This window comes from Neodiprion pinetum, chromosome 7 (assembly GCF_021155775.2).
Source record: "Neodiprion pinetum isolate iyNeoPine1 chromosome 7, iyNeoPine1.2, whole genome shotgun sequence".
In the NCBI taxonomy this organism is placed as follows: Eukaryota; Metazoa; Arthropoda; class Insecta; order Hymenoptera; family Diprionidae; genus Neodiprion; species Neodiprion pinetum.
The window spans coordinates 7,928,598-7,947,714 of NC_060238.1; the positions used below are offsets into that span (position 1 = coordinate 7,928,598).

At 35.5% G+C, this 19,117-nt stretch overlaps 1 protein-coding gene across 1 annotated transcript; it reads left to right on the forward strand.

Annotated features, from left to right (window-relative positions):
• Positions 1-2,122: 2,122 nt before the first annotated feature.
• LOC124223898 (nitric oxide synthase-interacting protein homolog) lies at positions 2,123-4,094 on the forward strand. The gene is made up of 5 exons (XM_046636274.2): positions 2,123-2,457; positions 2,557-2,668; positions 2,891-3,294; positions 3,733-3,841; positions 3,926-4,094. The coding sequence occupies exons 1-5, from the start codon at positions 2,282-2,284 to the stop codon at positions 3,995-3,997; spliced, it is 873 nt and encodes a 290-aa protein (XP_046492230.1). The 5' UTR covers positions 2,123-2,281; the 3' UTR covers positions 3,998-4,094.
• Positions 4,095-19,117: the final 15,023 nt, after the last annotated feature.

The following is a 19,117-nucleotide window of genomic DNA, read 5'->3' on the forward strand; positions in this document are numbered from 1 at the left end:
AAAACCTTTGAAAAAATAAATTGAGCGTCTTAGAGATGCTATTGTCGCCTGTAAAAAATTTGATGTATTCATGTAAATATAAATGATACACTTTTATGCATTTGATGGACATTTATTTAGGCGTTGTATAATGTCGGCGTACATATTTCTTGCACGGGATTTCTTTAACTTTTTAATTTCACGATGACGACGGCATGTTACCAACGTTTTGCACGCGATAATTGTTATGTTATTAGGAACTTCTTTTACCGGCGTGATCAGTTGCATGATTGATAATACGTGAAACACAAGCCGGGCCAAACCCGGCAAAGTCGTACAAAAAATAAGCCAGGGTTATCAGCCTTACGTCGATACTATATAAATTTATGCACTAGTCACTTAAATGTCGTGTACTCAGTTTAGGAATCACAGTTTCTCTGGCAATTAACGAGCTTAACTTTTTTTGACGACAAAAAATAACTATTCTTGCCACAAATTGAGCGGTAAAAAAATGATTACATCTGATAATGTTATGATATTTATTACTGCAAAAGATCGTATACATGTATCAAATAAATAATCATTATAACCCTACGCGTATTTCGTTCGTCAAGAGAAATATTAGGTACTAATGAGCATTGAACTCATTTTTTATTGATTAAAAATATTGTTTACGTTTTTTCATAGCCCATCCTTGACTTTCCCATTCTAGCTTGATTGGCTTAAGCCAAACTGCACTGCTCCATGTGGCGGAAATGAGTACTAAGCTTTGCTACACCGAGTCGCCCTCCGCCATCATAAGTAAGTCTATGCCACGGTCTTACATACAGGTTCTGCAACTCTGGTGGTGGGAGTAGGCTAGGAGTGACTCAGATATTGAATCAATTTGTAGTTTACGGTTTCGGCACTGCGTCGCTATTATCCAGTAGGGCTGAGTTACAGAACCTCAAATTTCGTTATTTTTGGCCGTTGTCGCAAACCATTTTTATAGTATTAATATCTGATATCCGCAATTTCGGATATCAATAAAGTAACTAATGTGGTTGATTGAAGTTTGGCTGTAGCGCGCTTGCGCCAACAGAGAGAAATTTTTTCTCTCTCTGTCGCTCACAGTCGACACGGGTGACCCTACCATAGACTTATAAAGGTAGACTGAGCCACGGTCTTATACATATACAGGTCTGCAAACTCTTATGCTGGGAGCCACGATTATTCGTGTCGCTTAGCGAGTCCAAATTTCGATTCTAGCGGCACCACCAGTTGTCGCTGCGGTCTAGTTACCAGGATAACAACCTCATAAATACGATGAGTGAACGTGAGTGAGCCAATACCCATATACATATATGCGAATACCACGGTCTTGTCTGGACCCCACCCCCGGCCCCTCCACCGCTGTTGATAAGATCGCAACGAACCTAGTGGCAACTAGTGAACACAAAAATTGCTTCAATCAGCGACATACCCCCTCCAATGGAGTTTCCAGACCTGTATATCAGACCGTGGACTGGGCGCTCCTATAAGAGGCACTGACAATTACATATAAAGGATAGAGATATACCGGGAGTACTGCTCCCTCTTTTCAATCGGCGTCATGGTGGGAGACAACGGAGCAGTGGAAGTGGAACAGCTGTAGATATAGGCGCATAAGTTCGCTTCATTCTCCTCTACCGCTTCGATCCCCGCCACAAATATTGTCAGAGAGAGAAAGGAGTACTCCCGGCATATTTCTGTCCTTTCAATGTTTGCTTCAGGCGGCTCATAAGAGCGCTCAGTCTATCTTTATATCTTTATAAGTCTATGGACCCTACTAGGTTACACCGACCCTTGCGGCCAATCTAAGAATTATTGAAAGCGGACTGAAGAAGTGAGTCACCCCAGCCCCGTGACACTCACCACTGCTCGTATACTAAAAAATTGTACGCGTTTTATCACCGTTTTTTAGTTCCTCTACGTGGCGCTAGTAGACTTTTGACACGCTCGCTGACCGCGCGCAAGCTCTTCGGACAACTACTAGCGCCACTAGTGGTGGAGATTGGCGGCAGGATCGAGGGACATTTTGCGAACCACTTTTAGCAGCGTGTGTCGGGGCTGAGTCACCCCCACCACCAGAGTTGCAAGACCTGTATGTAAGACCGTGGTCTATGCCCTTCACTAATGTGCCATTAGCAATCAATTGCTCGTTGAAGTTGGTAGCATTTCATTTCCTAACCTCGGAACTTGTTATTGTTATAATTAGTGATTTTCATCCGTGACAAGTGACTTGTGTTAGCTTCGTTTAGAATTTTTAGTACAAACGGTAGAAATGACGCGTCATGCAAGAAACTGCACCGCAGGAGCGGTTTACACGTATCATGAGAAGAAAAAGGATGCAGCAGCTTCGGGATACGGAACAAACAGCCAGCGAGTTAGTAAAGATTCTTTGAAAGATTTCGACTGTTGCTGTTTGACGTTACAGCCCTGCAGATATCCAGTTGTAACGTGAGTTACCCTTTTTCTACTCTCAACAAGAAAATTCTGTTTTGGTTCGTACTCTGCATTTCGAAATGTTGATACATCGTTGAGTGGTATTTATTTCAGAAAGGACGGCTACTTGTTCGACAAGGAGGCGATATTGGAGTATATTTTAACTAAAAAAAAGCAGTACGCCAGGAAGCTGAAGGAGTATGAAAAGCAACGGGAAAAAGACGAGGTAAGATTCTAAATATGCGGTATAAACAAGTAGTGCCTAATTCATACCTAGCATATAACCAAATCTATGGTGGAAAAAATTTCTGTTCAGAACAGAGCAAAAAATTAGCGTGCTGTTGAATGAACGTTAGAAAAATCAGCTGATAGCTGAAAAATTATCAAGTTTGGTGCTTGATGCAAATTCAAAATAAAAATAATCTCTAGCTTTCAATTTTGTCTTTAGGAACAGTCAAAGGAGCAATCTGCTAATGAAGAACTACAAAAGCTTCAAAATTTCTTGAAAGCTGAGAAAAACATCGTCTCCCAAAACAAATTGCCAGCCGATGAACCTGGCAGCTCGTCAATCTCAAATATGAGCAATGGAAGAGACAAGACGTTGCCCAGTTTTTGGATACCGGCAAAAACGCCGCAAGCCAAAGAAGTGACGCTACAAAAGCCCGACAAAAATATCTACTGTCCTGTCAGCGGGCAGGTTTTAAAATTGAAGGACCTGATACCGGTCAAATTCACAGAGGTCAATGACCCTGATGACAAAAAATCACTAATACTCAAACAGGCACGATACATGTGCCCCATAACGCATGACGTGTTGAGCAACAGTGTACCTTGTGCTGTTATAAAAACAACGTGAGTAAATCTCTTTCAGAGGGGATTGTTCTTGCGAGAAGAAAATAATTGAAGCTTCAAACTTCATAAAAGTATTCTTTTCTGTACGTTTTCTCTCAAAAATAATTATTTTTTTTGTTTTCAATTGAACTGTTCAAGCCAGAATCACATGTGTAACTGATTAGACAAGATTTTTTTCTATTTTGGAATTTGAGCATACACTGTTCCAGAAAATTTGTAGTTTAAACTTTTGTAACACAGGGAATCAGTTTTCGGTCGTTTTTTGAACCAAATTTCCACAAAGTTACCAACAGTAATGATTAACGTGAGATAACAAAAAATGTTTTCTTCTCCTGAATTCAAATTCCGCTCTTCAATCGAAATATCTGCATCAGGTGTTTTATTAACCTAAAGTATTTGCTCGATTTAACTAAAATTTTTTTATCGCATTTATCGCAGAGGACACGTCGTTACAATGGAATGCGTGGAAAAGATAATAAAGAAGGATTGGATTCATCCCTTAGATGGCAGTACGATAAGAGAAAGTGATATCATAGTTTTGCAGAGGGTAATTTCACATGATTTCTGTTACATGTCGAATAATGAAAATTTTCACAGTGCAACTGTTGTTAACATACTGAATGTTTTGCAGGGAGGCACCGGTTACGCTGCTGCTAATGACTCACTTGAAGGAAAGCATCAAAGACCTGTTTTACAAGCTTAGTTTTTCCATCAAAAACCATTTATTCTGTACAATGTACTAAATCTATATTATTGCTGGTTCTTTCATATAATGAGGAATAAACAATTACTGCTATTTATTTGTACCTAATCATTTTTTATAATATAAAAAGTAATTTCATAGAAAATAGTTGACGAGTTATTAAATCTCAGAACTCCCATTCGTAATTATGCGTATAGTCAGTTTTTATGCCAGATCGTTAAAGGGATCTGTGGGAATAAATACCAACGAACGAAAAAAGATTGGTCAATCGCTGTTGAAAATATTACAAATTGAATCAAATTAAAGAACAATGTATAAATTTTCTTACAGGACCGTGAGAAAAGTTTTTAAAGATAAGTTCCCATTGTTTTTCCACGAATGGTACCATATTATTATACGATTTTACATAATAATTTCGATGATTTTGTTTAAAAACATTTCCATGTTTCTCAGAGCCGGGTTTATGCATGTCCGATCAGAAAAAAGTCGGTTTTAACAAATACCTCTAAAATCTTGTGCGATCTTCAGCTGAAATTTTGGACTTATGGGAAAACAACTGTTCGTTTATTTGTCATCGTATGAAATAAATAATTTTACAAAAGATAAAGTAAATACGAGCTTGAAGTTGGTAAGAGAAAATCATTGTTTTCTTAATTTTACAACGATTTTAAACGAAGTAACATTTCCAATGCGGTTGAAGTTGCTAACGCTACTTTAACGATGCACGTTCAGGAAAATAGTTACTTTGCAGCCTCAGGATTGTCTGCAATTCAGCCTGTAAATCATAACAAAAAAAAAACATGTTCATATTTTGAAACGCCAGCTCCTTGACATTCGTTCTAAAATTGTACCACGATTTATTCCACGATGTTTGGTTAAGTCAACGTTACTAACTTCAACATGGTGACTTCGAAATATGAGTGTGTTTTGTTTCGTTGCGGTTTATTGAATTTCAGACAATTTCAAAATCTTGAAATAACGGTTTTTCCTCAGCACAAATCGTTACGATACGTTACTAACTTCAACGTGATATGGAATCGGTGAGGGAAATTTGATTTTGAACCCCGGTAGTTTACAATACATGACATGTGTAACGTCTAGAGAATATTCATTCCGTAATTTGAGGACACTTATACACGCGACCCACGTAAATTAGTTGTCGAGAATATTGAAAGCTGCTAAACCACTTGATATTTCTACGCACGCCGTATTCAAAGATTCAGAGTGATGCGAGAACCTGAATGCAATTATTATAGGTAGGCGAAATTTGCACCATCGCGGCGTAAACTGCATACGTAACGAAACTCAAACCTTGCATACCTACATACGTATAAAATTGCATATCTTGTAAATATGTAAATAAATATGCTGACCATCCGTTTGTTTGTATATAAATATAGGACGAATATTCCAAGTGCGTATTTTAAATATACATACAATTGAGTATTTGAATGAAATTTTTTTTCCATTTTTAGGGTTGCATAATGCAGTGCAAGCCAAAATAATGAGGACGTATGTTTTGTTTTTCGTTAAAAATGATAATTTTTCATGTTATAGGTGATTGAATTTCACTGATTTTAATATATATGTATATAGATATATCTTAACATGGGTGACGTCACAATGTTATAGTTTTCAATCTGTTATATTAACGGCAAGTTTAATTCAATCGAATAAAATAAAAAATACGTCCAAAATATTTTTTTCCAATCTACACGAATATGAAATAAAAATATTTCATTCAAATACTCAATTGGTGTATGGCTAAGAATTTCCCGTGACGCATATATTTCTTAGTCCGAATTTATTTACCCACTCAATATTCGAGATCGGATATTTTACACATCTTCCATAAGATTTAATTATACGCGTACTCCTTTGAATGCTTTCGAGAATGCTTTTCAATGCTGCCATGCACACACCGATGCAACGTTTAATTATTGAACGCGTTGCGTAACTTCACCACTTGTGTAATCTACTGGATGTCGGAATTAATTGATAATCGTACGAAATTACATACACGTTCAAGTAAGTAATATCATACCTATGTAGAGCTTAAACATGTCAATTATGTACAGTACTACACATGGTGCTACGGTATATTCACCGAAATAAAAGATTCGCCTCCGTGCTCTACTGAAAATTACCATGCGTTAAATCATGAAATGTTATATGAGAATTCAGGGTGTAATTTATTACACGACTTATCTTGAAATACGATGAAATACAGGGTGGGCAAAAAAAAAAACAAAGAAAACGGGATCGATTTGAAACATGAATAAAATTCGAACGCGTTGACAGATTTCCGAAAACTTTGTTTTGCTTGAAACTAGAAAACTGAATCTTTCATATCGCGTTCGAAAATCTGAAAAATATTTATTTGCTGCTGAGATACACGCTCTTGAAAATCGGGTTAAGAAGAAGTCGCCGGAGGACTGAAAAAAAATTAATATTAAAGATTCGTCAGGAGCGGAATTCAGTTTACGGTTCAATGTGTCCACTGTTTACGGTTAATGCTGCCGGAAACGAGGTTGAAGTTAGTAACGTTATCGTGACGAAATATTGGGGTAAAAAATTACTATTTTATTAATTTTACAATGTTTTACAAGGAACTAACAATTCGAAATATGAGTGTGTTTTACGGCTAACTGAGTTTTAGGAAATTTCAAAATGGCGAAATAACAGTTTTTCCTTAGCATGAATCAATTTTGGTCAAGTTCTCGACATCATTTACAGACGACTTTTGACAGTAGACTTTCTTGAATGTCTCGAAAACAGAATTTGAAGCGCGCGTTTTGATTCTTATTTTACAAGAAAATCTCGGAGAATATCTAAAAGCCAGCAGTTTTTCGGAATCGTCTTGAACATTCTTGAATATTAATTTTTTTCAGTCTGTTATCCACATTTCCAAACCTGTTTTTCGAGAGCGTGTATCTCTACACCGGATGAAGGTTTTCCAGATTTTCAAGCGCGAAATGAAAAACTCGTTCTTCTATTTTCGAATAGAAAATAGTTTTTGGAAATCGGCAACACGTTTTGATTTTATTCACCATTCAAATAGTACCCGTTTTTTTTTTTTTTCTTCCTGTTTTATACACAAGTAATCACATAATAAGATACGAACCCGCAAATCATCGGATATACTAGAGCTAAAATCACATAGTCAACTATTTAATATATATAGTTATTCGTGCGTTTTTAATTTATTATGTGATTTCTTATTTTATCGAATTTATTAGATAAATTATGTAATAAATTAAATACTGAATTCTTTCATAAGATTTTATGATTGTTCAACACATGATCATTTCCTTCAGGGTGAAATTATAACATTACGAAAAACATACTAAATTTACCAAATTTTATCACGTATTTAATCTAAAACTCATCCATCAAACCACTAATCATTTTAGATCCTGCAATACCTATAACGTTACCTGAATAGAATGCAATGTGTACCAATTATTTAAATTCCATACAATTGCACGAACGGTTTCTAAGTTATCGTGTGAAAATTTTTGAAGATCGTTTCGAGTGTAACAAGTACAGTCAAACAATTATTGACCATTTTTCAAATTTCAAAGCTTACCACTACACCCAAGCAAATGTTCGGTATTTAATGAAAAAAAGCAATGCCCAATGGACTAAGTATACATAGAATATGAAAATTCCAACGACATTAATTTCCATTTATGTGATCAACGACCATAATTCAAGGCAAGATCAATCTTGTGTTTAGCTACACTCACGTTGCTATTTGTCTTGAAATGTAAAAGTGGTCAAGTGAATAGTGTAATAATAATATAAATAAATAAAAATAGTAAAATAATTGAATAGTCATTAACTGGCGCCATCAATTCCAATACAGTGTATTTGCCAACAGCGTGAAATTGAAATGTAACAATTCCGACAGTAATTAAACTAGTTTCCAAAGGTAAGTACGCTAATGTGCAATTCACTCTGATATAATAATTTCCAGTCACGCGTATAACTGCAAACTGCATTTCGTGTGCATTTGACATTATCTCGTAATAAATGAACAGGTATAAGTACGTAGAATTCGAATTTATATGTAAAGTTCGAATTCAATTGTTTGTAAATATTGTGCGGAAATATGATAAAGAAAAATTGGAAAATCATTACCAAAACACTTAATTATAGTCATGGCATGACGTAGTCTGGTTTAAGGGAGCCTGCTTTAGAGGCTCCACAAAATCGATTATTTCAAGGATTTTTTTGGGAAGGAAAGAAATATACGATTGAAACGAAACTTTCAGGTTTTATTGTTATATATTTCAGCAGTCTTTTTAAATTTTTTCATTGGATATATGTCATATTATGCCTGGTACAAGCATTTCACCGAGGCGACTCGAGTGTGCATTTGTCGTGCGGCAGGAAAGGTGCAGGTCGCAATTTCCATCTGAAACAAAGAAACCAAAAAAATTTCTACTTCTCAATAGTATAGCTTCTCGTGAAACCAAGAAAATTCAACAAAAAGTGAAAAATTCAACAATTTTTCGCAAATTAAAGAAAAAATTCATTTTTTTTGAAAAAAAAATTCACTTTAGATTGTTTGAAAAGTGGGTTAATCTTAACTTTCTTAAGGTTTTTTAGGTTCAACTAAAAGAGAATTTAATCCCGAGTACAATGCAATTTGTCTCGTTTCGATAGGACGTTTAGTTTTTTCCCTATCTTTCCCGCCAATTAGGAAAAATCGTAAAAATGAAAAACCGAGAAATCATTCGTCAAAGTTTTCGTATATAAAAAATCGTAATTTTCTTGAACTTACCGCATTAATATGCTAATCAGCGATTCCTGGTCCATAGAGTTGCCCTTCAGACTCTTCAAAAAACTGGTTCAAAACTTCAAAAAACTTCAAAAAACCGCTCGTATACCTGCTCGACGCTTGCTCACTATTTCTTCTGTAACTCCGAAAATATTTCGAATTTGCGTCTAAAATTTTAGGGACACATTCTTGGATAGTTTGGGAAGACATTTATGCAAAAAAAAAAAAAAAATAGATTTTTTGAAGCCTCTAAAGCAGGCTCCCTCCTTAAATGTATTGCGTTTATACAATTAATTGCGCCACACTCAGACTTTCCTTTACGAATATGGACACTGTCTAATCACAGTTTATAAATAACAAAATTTCAATTGTGAATTACATATTATTTGTATTTTATTCTGCCCGACTTACAACATTTTTCCTCGTTACTAAAAAATACTAGTGGAATTTGTATTCATTTTCTCCTCTATTCACACTCTTTTTAGTTTGGAATAATACATTTGTAAAAATCAATACGCATTTCTTCCAGACAGAGAGATGTTGAGTTTTATACATGGTGCATTACACGTCTATTCTACTAGGGTCTCGACAAATCGTAAGCTTTTATCGATAGCAACTATTAATTGAAATAAAAACAACAGCTTATCCTCCTACAGGCTTTTAATTAAGGTTGAAAACAAAATGGAGCCAATTTTTTTTTTTAGTTTTTTTGGGTTATCCATTTTGAATTTTATTCAAAATATCCAGATTGTTATATTAGGGAACGTACATCAAGAAAAAAAAAATAAAAAATCAAAATGATTGAAAGAAATTATTAGTTAGTTTGAAAATTGATAAAAAATTCAATTTTGGATGGGATGTTTTTTGTTTTGGCCATAGCATTTATGTAATTTTTTTCATAATTTAAAAAAAAAAAATAAGCAGCTCTGGAAACGCTGCGGTAGGGGCGTCTGAAAATAAAGTTGGAACAATGCTCAGAGGTGGAACAAAAATGTAAAAAAATCGCGAACCGAATCCAAGAGAGTGAGGGTCAGACCCTGGTCGAATTGACTTGGAACGCCCCTTATGTATGTAGAGAAGAAGAAGAAGAAGAAGAAGGGAGGTATATCTTTATTTGCATGATACAATAATCGAGAATTATATATCTGTTGAGAAATAAGGGATGGAAAAGTAATTCCGCGTCGCAGATATACGATAAGATAATACAATAATTAATCCTTTCATCGAATAAACATGTAATTTATCGTAATTTGCTATTCGGAAATTAGGCATTGTCCGTACGTACTCGGGCGTGAATTTTCCTGCGAACAGGTGCGCGTCATGTTAGTGACAGGAAGGGAAGGGTGGTTACAAAGGCTGAGTTACCCATCGTCACCTGATACCCTCGACGCAAGCTCCTACTGGCACAAGGATCGGCTATTGAAAACCTTTCCCGATACCTACCCTTCGTTATTTATTCACCTCATATTCTTCCATCGATCCGCATTATGTAATTACGCGTGTATTTTTGCTCAATGCAATCTCTGTGCAACTCTCCAACAAATTATTATATACTTCAATATTTGTCTTCAATTCTTCAAATATCCTCAGTTTATTCATAGTCCAGTCAAAATAGGTCCGAATTGAAAATATACGGGATACGACGGTACTTTTGTTTACAGAGGTTTTCTATAACCCTCTAGAACTCAAATCTTAAGTCATTTTTAATATGGATAGCCGGTGTTCCGAGAAAACAGCATAATTTGTTGTTCTTTGCATTTTTCTCAAAAACTGCTATCGATAGATGAAAAGTGACTTGACCATTGTGTGGAGTGGAAAATTCTATATCGAATTATGTCGTCATAAGTCGGAAATGGAGTCGGATTAAGAAATTCAGAAGAAAGAAATCCTACTTACCGACGGTATAATATTTTTTTTTTATTTGATAATCCGACTCCGTTTCCTGCTATCGATAGATGAAAAATTACTTGACTATCGTGTCGAGCAGAAAATTCTGCATCGAATTACGTCGTCATAAGTCGGAAATGGAGTCGGATTAACAAATTGAGAAGAAAGAAATCCTACTTACCGACGGCATAATATCTTTTTTTTTTTACTTGATAATCCGAGTCCATTTCCTGCTATCGATAGATGAAAAATTACTTGACTATCGTGTCGAGCGGAAAATTCTGCATCGAATTACGTCGTCATAAGTCGGAAACGGAGTCGGATTAAGAAATTAAGAAGAAAGAAATCCTACTTACCGACGGCATAATATCTTTTTTTTATTTGATAATCCGACTCCGTTTCCTGCTATCGATAGATGAAAAATTACTTGACTATCGTGTCGAGCGGAAAATTCTGCATCGAATTACGTCGTCATAAGTCGGAAACGGAGTCGGATTAAGAAATTGAGAAGAAAGAAATCCTACTTACCGACGGCATAATATCTTTTTTTTATTTGATAATCCGAGTCCGTTTCCTGCTATCGACAGATAAAAAATTACTTGACTATCGTATCGAGCGGAAAATTCTACATCGAATTATGTCGATCTACATAGATAGATATATGATTTATATACGGGCTGATCAGATTAGAGACAAAATTTTTAAACTAATTGGATAATATTCATTTTTTTACTCGCATAAGTTGAGTCGAAAATTTTTAGTAACGATCGGAAATTTATATATCGAACGTGATGTTTTCGTCGATAGTAAAATATACGGTATCATCAATTTTTTTCTCTTATTGCCTGCGTGGTAAATAGATCCGTCATATTTTAAGGTAATTTTTATTTGCGGTATCTTTGAATTACAGTGTTTTCTACCCCCTGTTCGGCAACAAATTCATAGAAAAGAAAATCGGATAATCCCAGCTCTCCATTGCTTTGAATAAAAAAAAATTTCAGTGTTTTCAATTTTTTCTTGTCTTCGGATTATTTTAGAAATACTTAATTTCTCTAGATCTACCTATCTATTATATATACACAATATATAAATATCGGGACAGAGAATTGGAATTTTGAATCAGTTTCTGTCTTTACCGAATTTGGAGCCGGTCAAGGAGTGGAAGCTGTTAAAATTCAAATTCGACCTAAATAACTTGGAAAATCGATCATTATACTGCTAATACGATGATCTTCGGTCTTTGAGCAATGATTTTTCGTAATTTTTTATCCTGCACCGTTAGAAAAAAATATCTCAGCAGGACGACTAAAATTTTATGTCGATTTAACCATTCTTTAATGTATCAAAAAGTGGAAAAAAGAAGTCCAAAGTACAAATTGAATATTGATGTGACAGTTTAAATGTTAAAATTGCAACAATTTGTGTCATATTTACTAAAAGAAATGTAACAAATAACTGAAACATAAAGTGAACCTGCTGAGACGTTATGTTTATTTAAATTTTTCCCACCGTGTATCTAAAATAATTGCAACGTACGGTTACAGTACTGAAATTAGGATGCAAAGAAGAGTACTTTCCACGTTGGAAATGGCGTTGAGAACGATACGAAAATTTTTCACAATCTCGTTTATATGTAGAACAGCGTAAGCGATAACTGGATCAATAATCTGCATGATGCATACACACGTTTAATATTTATGTACTTATACATCGTGTTCAATTTAGGGTGCTTCGTTTGTGACGACTATTTTTTTTTTTTTAACTCCATAGACGAAATATCACTCTGAACATATAAAAAAAAATTCCCACCAAGGCCTAGCTCTTAATTTTAATTTTAATTACTCGCTAAATGAATTTAAAATTCTCCCATTTAATTAACGCGTAAAAATAATTTTTTTTTTGTCAATTATCTATAGCATCGCGAGTTTTCATACTATTTAATTGACCATGGCCGGAAGTTTTAGAGTTTTATACAATGTACATGGAAGAATTGAAAGTTTTGAGTTCGATTCCCCGATGCCTCACTTTCTTTTTTTTTTTTTTTTAATTGATTAATCACAATAAATAGCTAGATTGGAAAAATCTTATCGAGAATATTAAAATCATTAAATGTTAATGTAAATAATATAAAAAAGTGGTCAATAAAACAGTTGGAGGACAAACCTATGTTCTCTGGTTGAGAGTAGCGGTAATTGGCGAAGACTTCAGAATGGTCGGGCGAAGACATTTGAAGATTAAGATACATTACAATCACGTCCATTTTATTACATTTATAACAATTTGGGTATAAAAATTGTCAAATATGCGGATAAAATAGTGATATTTATAGTTTTCTTATGATTATTTAATTTTATATTGGAAACTATCAGTTCTACAGTTTCAGCTGATGAAACTTTTTTGTAGGAAATTAAATTCTCTACAAAAAAGGTCCTTCACAATTTTGCTGTAAAATTAGTAATTTATGAGAAAAATGAAAAAAAACCATAATTCTTTTAGCAAAAATCAACTTTACAATTTTTTACTGGCGAGATACTTCATACATTCTAAATTAGTTGTAGGAACTTTTGAAGAGGAAGGATCCCTCTAAAACTTCCGGCCATGGTCAATCAAATGGTATGAAAACTCGCGATGCTACAGATAATTGACAAAAAAAAAAAATTATTTCTACGTGTTAATTAAATGGGAAAATTTCAAATTCATTTAGCGAGTACTTAAAATTAAAATTAAGAGCTAGGCTTTGGTGGGAATTTTTTTTTTATATGTTCAGAGTGATATTTCGTCTATGGAGTGAAAAAAAAAAAAAATAGTCGTCTCAAACGAAGCACCCTAGACTGATCATATTGTATCTGAAAACCGTTTACACAAAGCCAATATAGTAAAATATTGATACCGAATTAGGGATGTAAATGCGTCACTCGATCCAATAGCCTGTCAGACACAGAACAGTTCGGCTTTGCATAACGCGGTTCTACCGACATATCAGCTCCTGAAATAAGTCCGGCGTCCATTCCGCCATGCTGTGTCTGTACGTCCGATTTACGCATATAATACAAGCAACGAATTTATACCAAGAAATCTACCCACACATATGTAACGGAATATGTATAAAATATTCGGCGAGCGCAGGTGAGCCGGAGACAATTATTTGTTGAGCTTTGTTGAAGATTGTTTTCAGCCTCGTCTCGTCCGCTTTATTGTAAGTTTGGCGTTACAAATTGTTTGCACTGTAAAATTTGTGGCGTAGATTCGAATTTTTCGTCACACTGACGGGGAGAATAATTTAATTATTGTAGTTGATTTAGTTTCTCTGATGAATGTTTCGATTTTCTAACGTGTAATCGTAGAATAATAGTTCAGCGTACGAAGTGACAATTAATTTATAAAAGAAATCGTGCATGTGGAAATTCGGATAATTTAATGCAAGAATGAGAGGGGCTAATATTCAGGGTGAGACGGAGTTCGAGGGTGAAAAAAGGGAGGAGACGAACGTTCGAGGCGCTGCAGAGACAAACAAGAAATTGATCGGCCAATTATAAAAATTTCGAACCGGTAGAATATAAAGCGAAATAATTATTGCCAGAACTCGATTGCTTCGACGAGACGAGGATAATTAACAACAGGGATAATTGGTGATTTAAAATAACAATCTCATGGAGCTAATCAGAGAAATTTCTTAAAAAACAAGCAGCAAGACGCAAGGCGCTGAATAACAAATTGAAAGTACGATTCTTACCTTCGCCTTCGCTTCGATCGCCTTCGTCGGTATTTATTTTGAGAGACTTTCATCTGGCATCGTGTTCGTGCCGATAATTTTTTTTTTTACTTCGACGATTTTTTGCCAAACAAATCGAGACAGAATCTTTCATCTGCAGAACGTGGACTTGTACATGACATATCTATGTGTAGGTACTGTAACATTTTGTCGGAATTGAGAAGATTAATGAGCTAAGAATTAACGGTTTTTTTCGTTTTGATTATTCAGGGCTATTTATCAAAATTAATATTATTTTTGATGTATTAAATTTTACAATATCGTACCGATATTGAGGGACAAACGGTTCAGTGAATTCGCACAAAGTAGTCTTGTGAATAAAATGCGTGATTCATCGTGGAGTGAAATCGAACGGATATAGATACTATATTTTTAAATTTTTCGTGAACTTTTTTTTTAGAATTTCAGTATTTTTCAGTTTTTCGCGTTTTCAACCCTTTCGGTCAGACTGGGATGCACAGCGTCCCGCCTCAAAAATTTCCATGTCCTAGCCTTATCAGAGTTTATTTACAACTTCAAACGTTACTTCGTTTAACCCCAAAACCTTCCAAGTAACAAGTTTCGCCCAGAATCATTGTATTTTGATAGTTTTTTCGATTTTTCATCCGCCATATTGGATCCGCCATCTTGAATTTAGAAATTATCAAATTCCGTGACCCCAAAAACCTCCGGGTAACAAAATTCAGGCTAGAATATTGAATTGAAAAATGTGCGACTGAAAGGGTTAAAGAGATATTTTGTAGCTTACCAATACGACAATTTCATAAATATGCTCAATGTATAAAATACTCGTGGAACCTATCTTGTGATAAAATTGATTAAAAGTATGCATCGATTTTTGGTTCGCCAATCATCTCCTTGATTGAAATATTTTTCATGTGTGAGTGGTCGGATTCTCAAAAAGTCGAAAAAATTTTCAAAAAAAAAGCTGCGTAACCAGCTCGTGACAAATTTTCTCACCTACACGCTACAAATGCGGCCTACCCTGAGAATCTGACCGTCGCCAATCACATAAGACGCGTTTCAAATGACCACAAGAACCGGTCGCTACGCGTTGGTTTGGAAGGCGAGTGTATCCTATTACCAATCAAGCAGTGGCCGGAAGACATAATCAGCGATACCCCGACAGAAAAAGTCCAGCTCTACATTTTGGCTCTCGGATTTCAGTAAGGAATTGCCAGAGATCTTTTACATCCATTTTCCTGATCAAATCAATTGCCAGGTGAATCGGAGGAAAGAATCAAGTTCTTGCTCCTACTGCAGTGACGTGAATGAGGCTAAGATTCTGAATTATTTGGTGGCGAAACTTGAAGTGAAGAATTCAAACTTTGGAAAGACAACAAAGTTTCGAATGGTCGGAAACCCGACGGCTCAAAGTTCCGAAATGCAAGATTTCGAAAATTCAAGTTACGATAGAGCAAAGTTCCAAAAAGTAAAGTTTCGAGAGAGTAGAATTCCGAATATCAAGATATACTCAGACAGCCCAGTTTACTCAACAAGCGGATGTAAAAAATGAGAAAAATCGAAAATCAGAATGACCAGGATTCCGAACGTAAAAATATAGAAAATCCAAAACAAAGAAAGATCAAACTGGTAAAGTTTCACCAAGCCGGAAATTCATGGAATTGAAAATCTTCGATTATTCGGAATTTCGATATTTCAGACTTTTAAATTTCCTCAATTTCGCGTTTTCGGGACTTCGGCTGGTCGGAGTTATGCCCTTCCAGCATTTTACCCTTGAGCGAAACTTTGATGTTTTGTCGAGGTTTAATTTCTTTACTTTAAGTTTCGCCACCAAAAAATTCGGAATATAGTGCTATCAGAACTTTTCGAATTCGGAATTTCAACCCAGCTACGAAGGAAAAGTTTCGGTTGGTTTCAAAGAGCATTCGCAATATGATTCCCCTGTTTCATGGGAAACAAAATCACTCCTATGTAGTATCTTTAACGATAAGTATCAATAGATAGAGACAGGAATAATTTTTACCGATTATAATAGCAGGTTTCTGACAGTTTTCCTGATTTCTGATAGTTTGCAGGTTTTATTGTTGAATATGCAAAATCATAGCTGTTTCGAAATTTTTTAAAAGTCACCGAAGAAACAGTTTTGCGAACTTGTTTAGATTCTTGAAATAAGCCAGTTAAATGGCCCAGTTGAAAAAAAAAAATTCACATAACCCAAAAACCGTGAGTCGTATGTCGGAAAAGTGTAGGGGAGGGCGAGGCTAGTTGTTATACTTTTTACTTTCTGATTTTTAGAATTTTTTTGAATAAAATTTTCATTCAATTCGAACATGGACACTGTAGATGCATCCTTTGCGCAACTAGAGAAAATTCGTGGTTTTTCCTAAGCAAGTTTGAATAGGGTTTTTTCAATTTTCAAAAATAACAGCGGAGTCCCAAGTATTTTAAGTGACGAAAATTGGTAAAAAATTATGAACAACTTTTTCTCGCACCTTTGTTTTCTTGTTTTTTTTTCTTTTTTTTTTTTATATGACAAACTCGGGTTTTCAACGTATAATTTTAAGCAATAATTCTTTTCTCCATCGTATTTTTTTCCTAGAAACCACGAAGCAGTCGACTTAGATCCTGAAAGCCCGAAAAACCATGAAAAATTCGCCTCTAGACTCCGAAAAACCCGAAAAACTTGGCCCGGACTTAGAAAACCACGGAAATGTCGAAATCAGGCAAGTTGTCGGGAAATTATTGTCACATGTGATAAGTTGCCCCAACTCGCGATTTTGATTAAAAATGTGCATGTCTGTTCAAATATCAAAAATATGTATATCAAATCAAAGCTATAAGAATCACCTTTCCGATTATCTTATTGCGAAATATTCCAATGCAGCCAAGGAAATGAGAAAAATATATTTAGAAGAAGGAAAACTTCTTATTAGGTCCAATTTCAGTCTTTCAATCACTACAAGGCCGCATATGATGCGATATTCTAGCCAATAACATTCATTTGTTTCAAACATTGAACCTGACGCGACGTTGCGATATTCAATTCTGTAGGACGCGATTTTTTGTCAAAAGTTAACGAAAAATAATATTCTAGTCAAACAAACACACATGTAATTTTCTAGAACGAATCTTAGCAAATTCAAACAACACAAACCACGTAACACGAACAATTTGAGAAAAGGTAAGTATAATCACGAGAACGTTCAAAATTATTAAACTATCGTGTTTTTCATATGATGCTAATTTTTCGAGGTATATTCTGTTTGCCATTGAAATTTTCAGAGATCTCCTGAAAAATAAAATCAAAAACAGACGTTTCTAAATTGGGTATAAATAGATTTTGTACAAGTCAACGATTACTTTTCTACGTTTTAACCATACTATGATACGCAATTTCTTGAATGTGTTTCAGACAATGTATGCGGATCTGGCGAGCGAGAAAAATGAGCCCAAAAACATTCGACAGGGATCAAAAACACCGGATTCGATTTACTTTGAATGTTACAATAATAAACCCTAGACTCGAATTGTTGATAACTTGACTTATGTAATTAAAATTTACCGAGATTCATTCCTATAACACGCATACTTGTCAAGGATGTTTTATTCGTTTATCACAATCATTGGTCAAAATACCACTGCAGGAGATTTTTGAAACGGTCCTTATCTCTTCCAATCTCTCGATTATTCACTTGAACCGAACTTCTGCGTCCTTACAACTACAGATGTTCGAAATTTCTGAAGAGCAATTCTTTTCCTCGCTTTAAACTCGAGAGAAAATCTGATTGAACGGTATACTAGAAGTCTTGCAAATCGTGTGTGTCCACTGTTCAGTTCTTGAACCGTCACAAGTGTGTTCGAAACTTTTCCAATATAAATTCTCCCCGTCAGGTTCAGTATATCAGATGTCGAGTAGGATCCGCGGGTTTGCACAAGCGATCGATAATTCTTGCAGGGTATCGCTCGTAGAGTTCGATCATTTAAAACTTGCGTGTACATTCAATTTGTCTCTTCTCTGTCTCTCCTCCCATCGATCTCTCCCTATTTTTCTCCTTACAGACGAGTGCAGAGAAAAACCTGAGGCTACACTCGGATACCTATATTACTGCCGTTATTGGCTGTTCCGGAGGCGAGTTTCACGCCGCTTACATTTCTTTGAAATATCTTCAAGTCCTCGGCGTCGCGTCGGTAGGAAAGCGAGTTTGAACACACTGCGCGCATTTTGTCGGCTTCGAAAGGCAGTAGGAACAAATCGACGAATATGTGCTGCACCGGTGAATGCATGCAGAGCATGAGTTTCAGTTAAGGGGGCACATCCATTTCAATGCCAGAAATGGTAAAAGCTATAAGGTATAAAGATCAATCCGTACGATAATTCTTATACCCTAATACGAAAATGATCGTCAGTGATTATCAGAGCTTTTGAAGTTAAGTTACGTACCGGAAGTACACAGGATTTTTCCTAGCAAACGTCGCGGTATGTTGGGTTGCCTACCGCCAAGGCGAACAAATATCGGTAAGGCAGACCTGCAGAGTTATAATCACTTCAGCCAAATCGAGTCATACGATCACTTAAACGTGACTCCGGAATGCGATCACTGAACGCTTCAGCATGGGTTATAAACAACACTTCAAAGGCGCTACTTACCGATAATTCGGTAGGTCTGTATTACCGATTTTTGATCCCCGCAGTTGTAGGCAACCCAACATA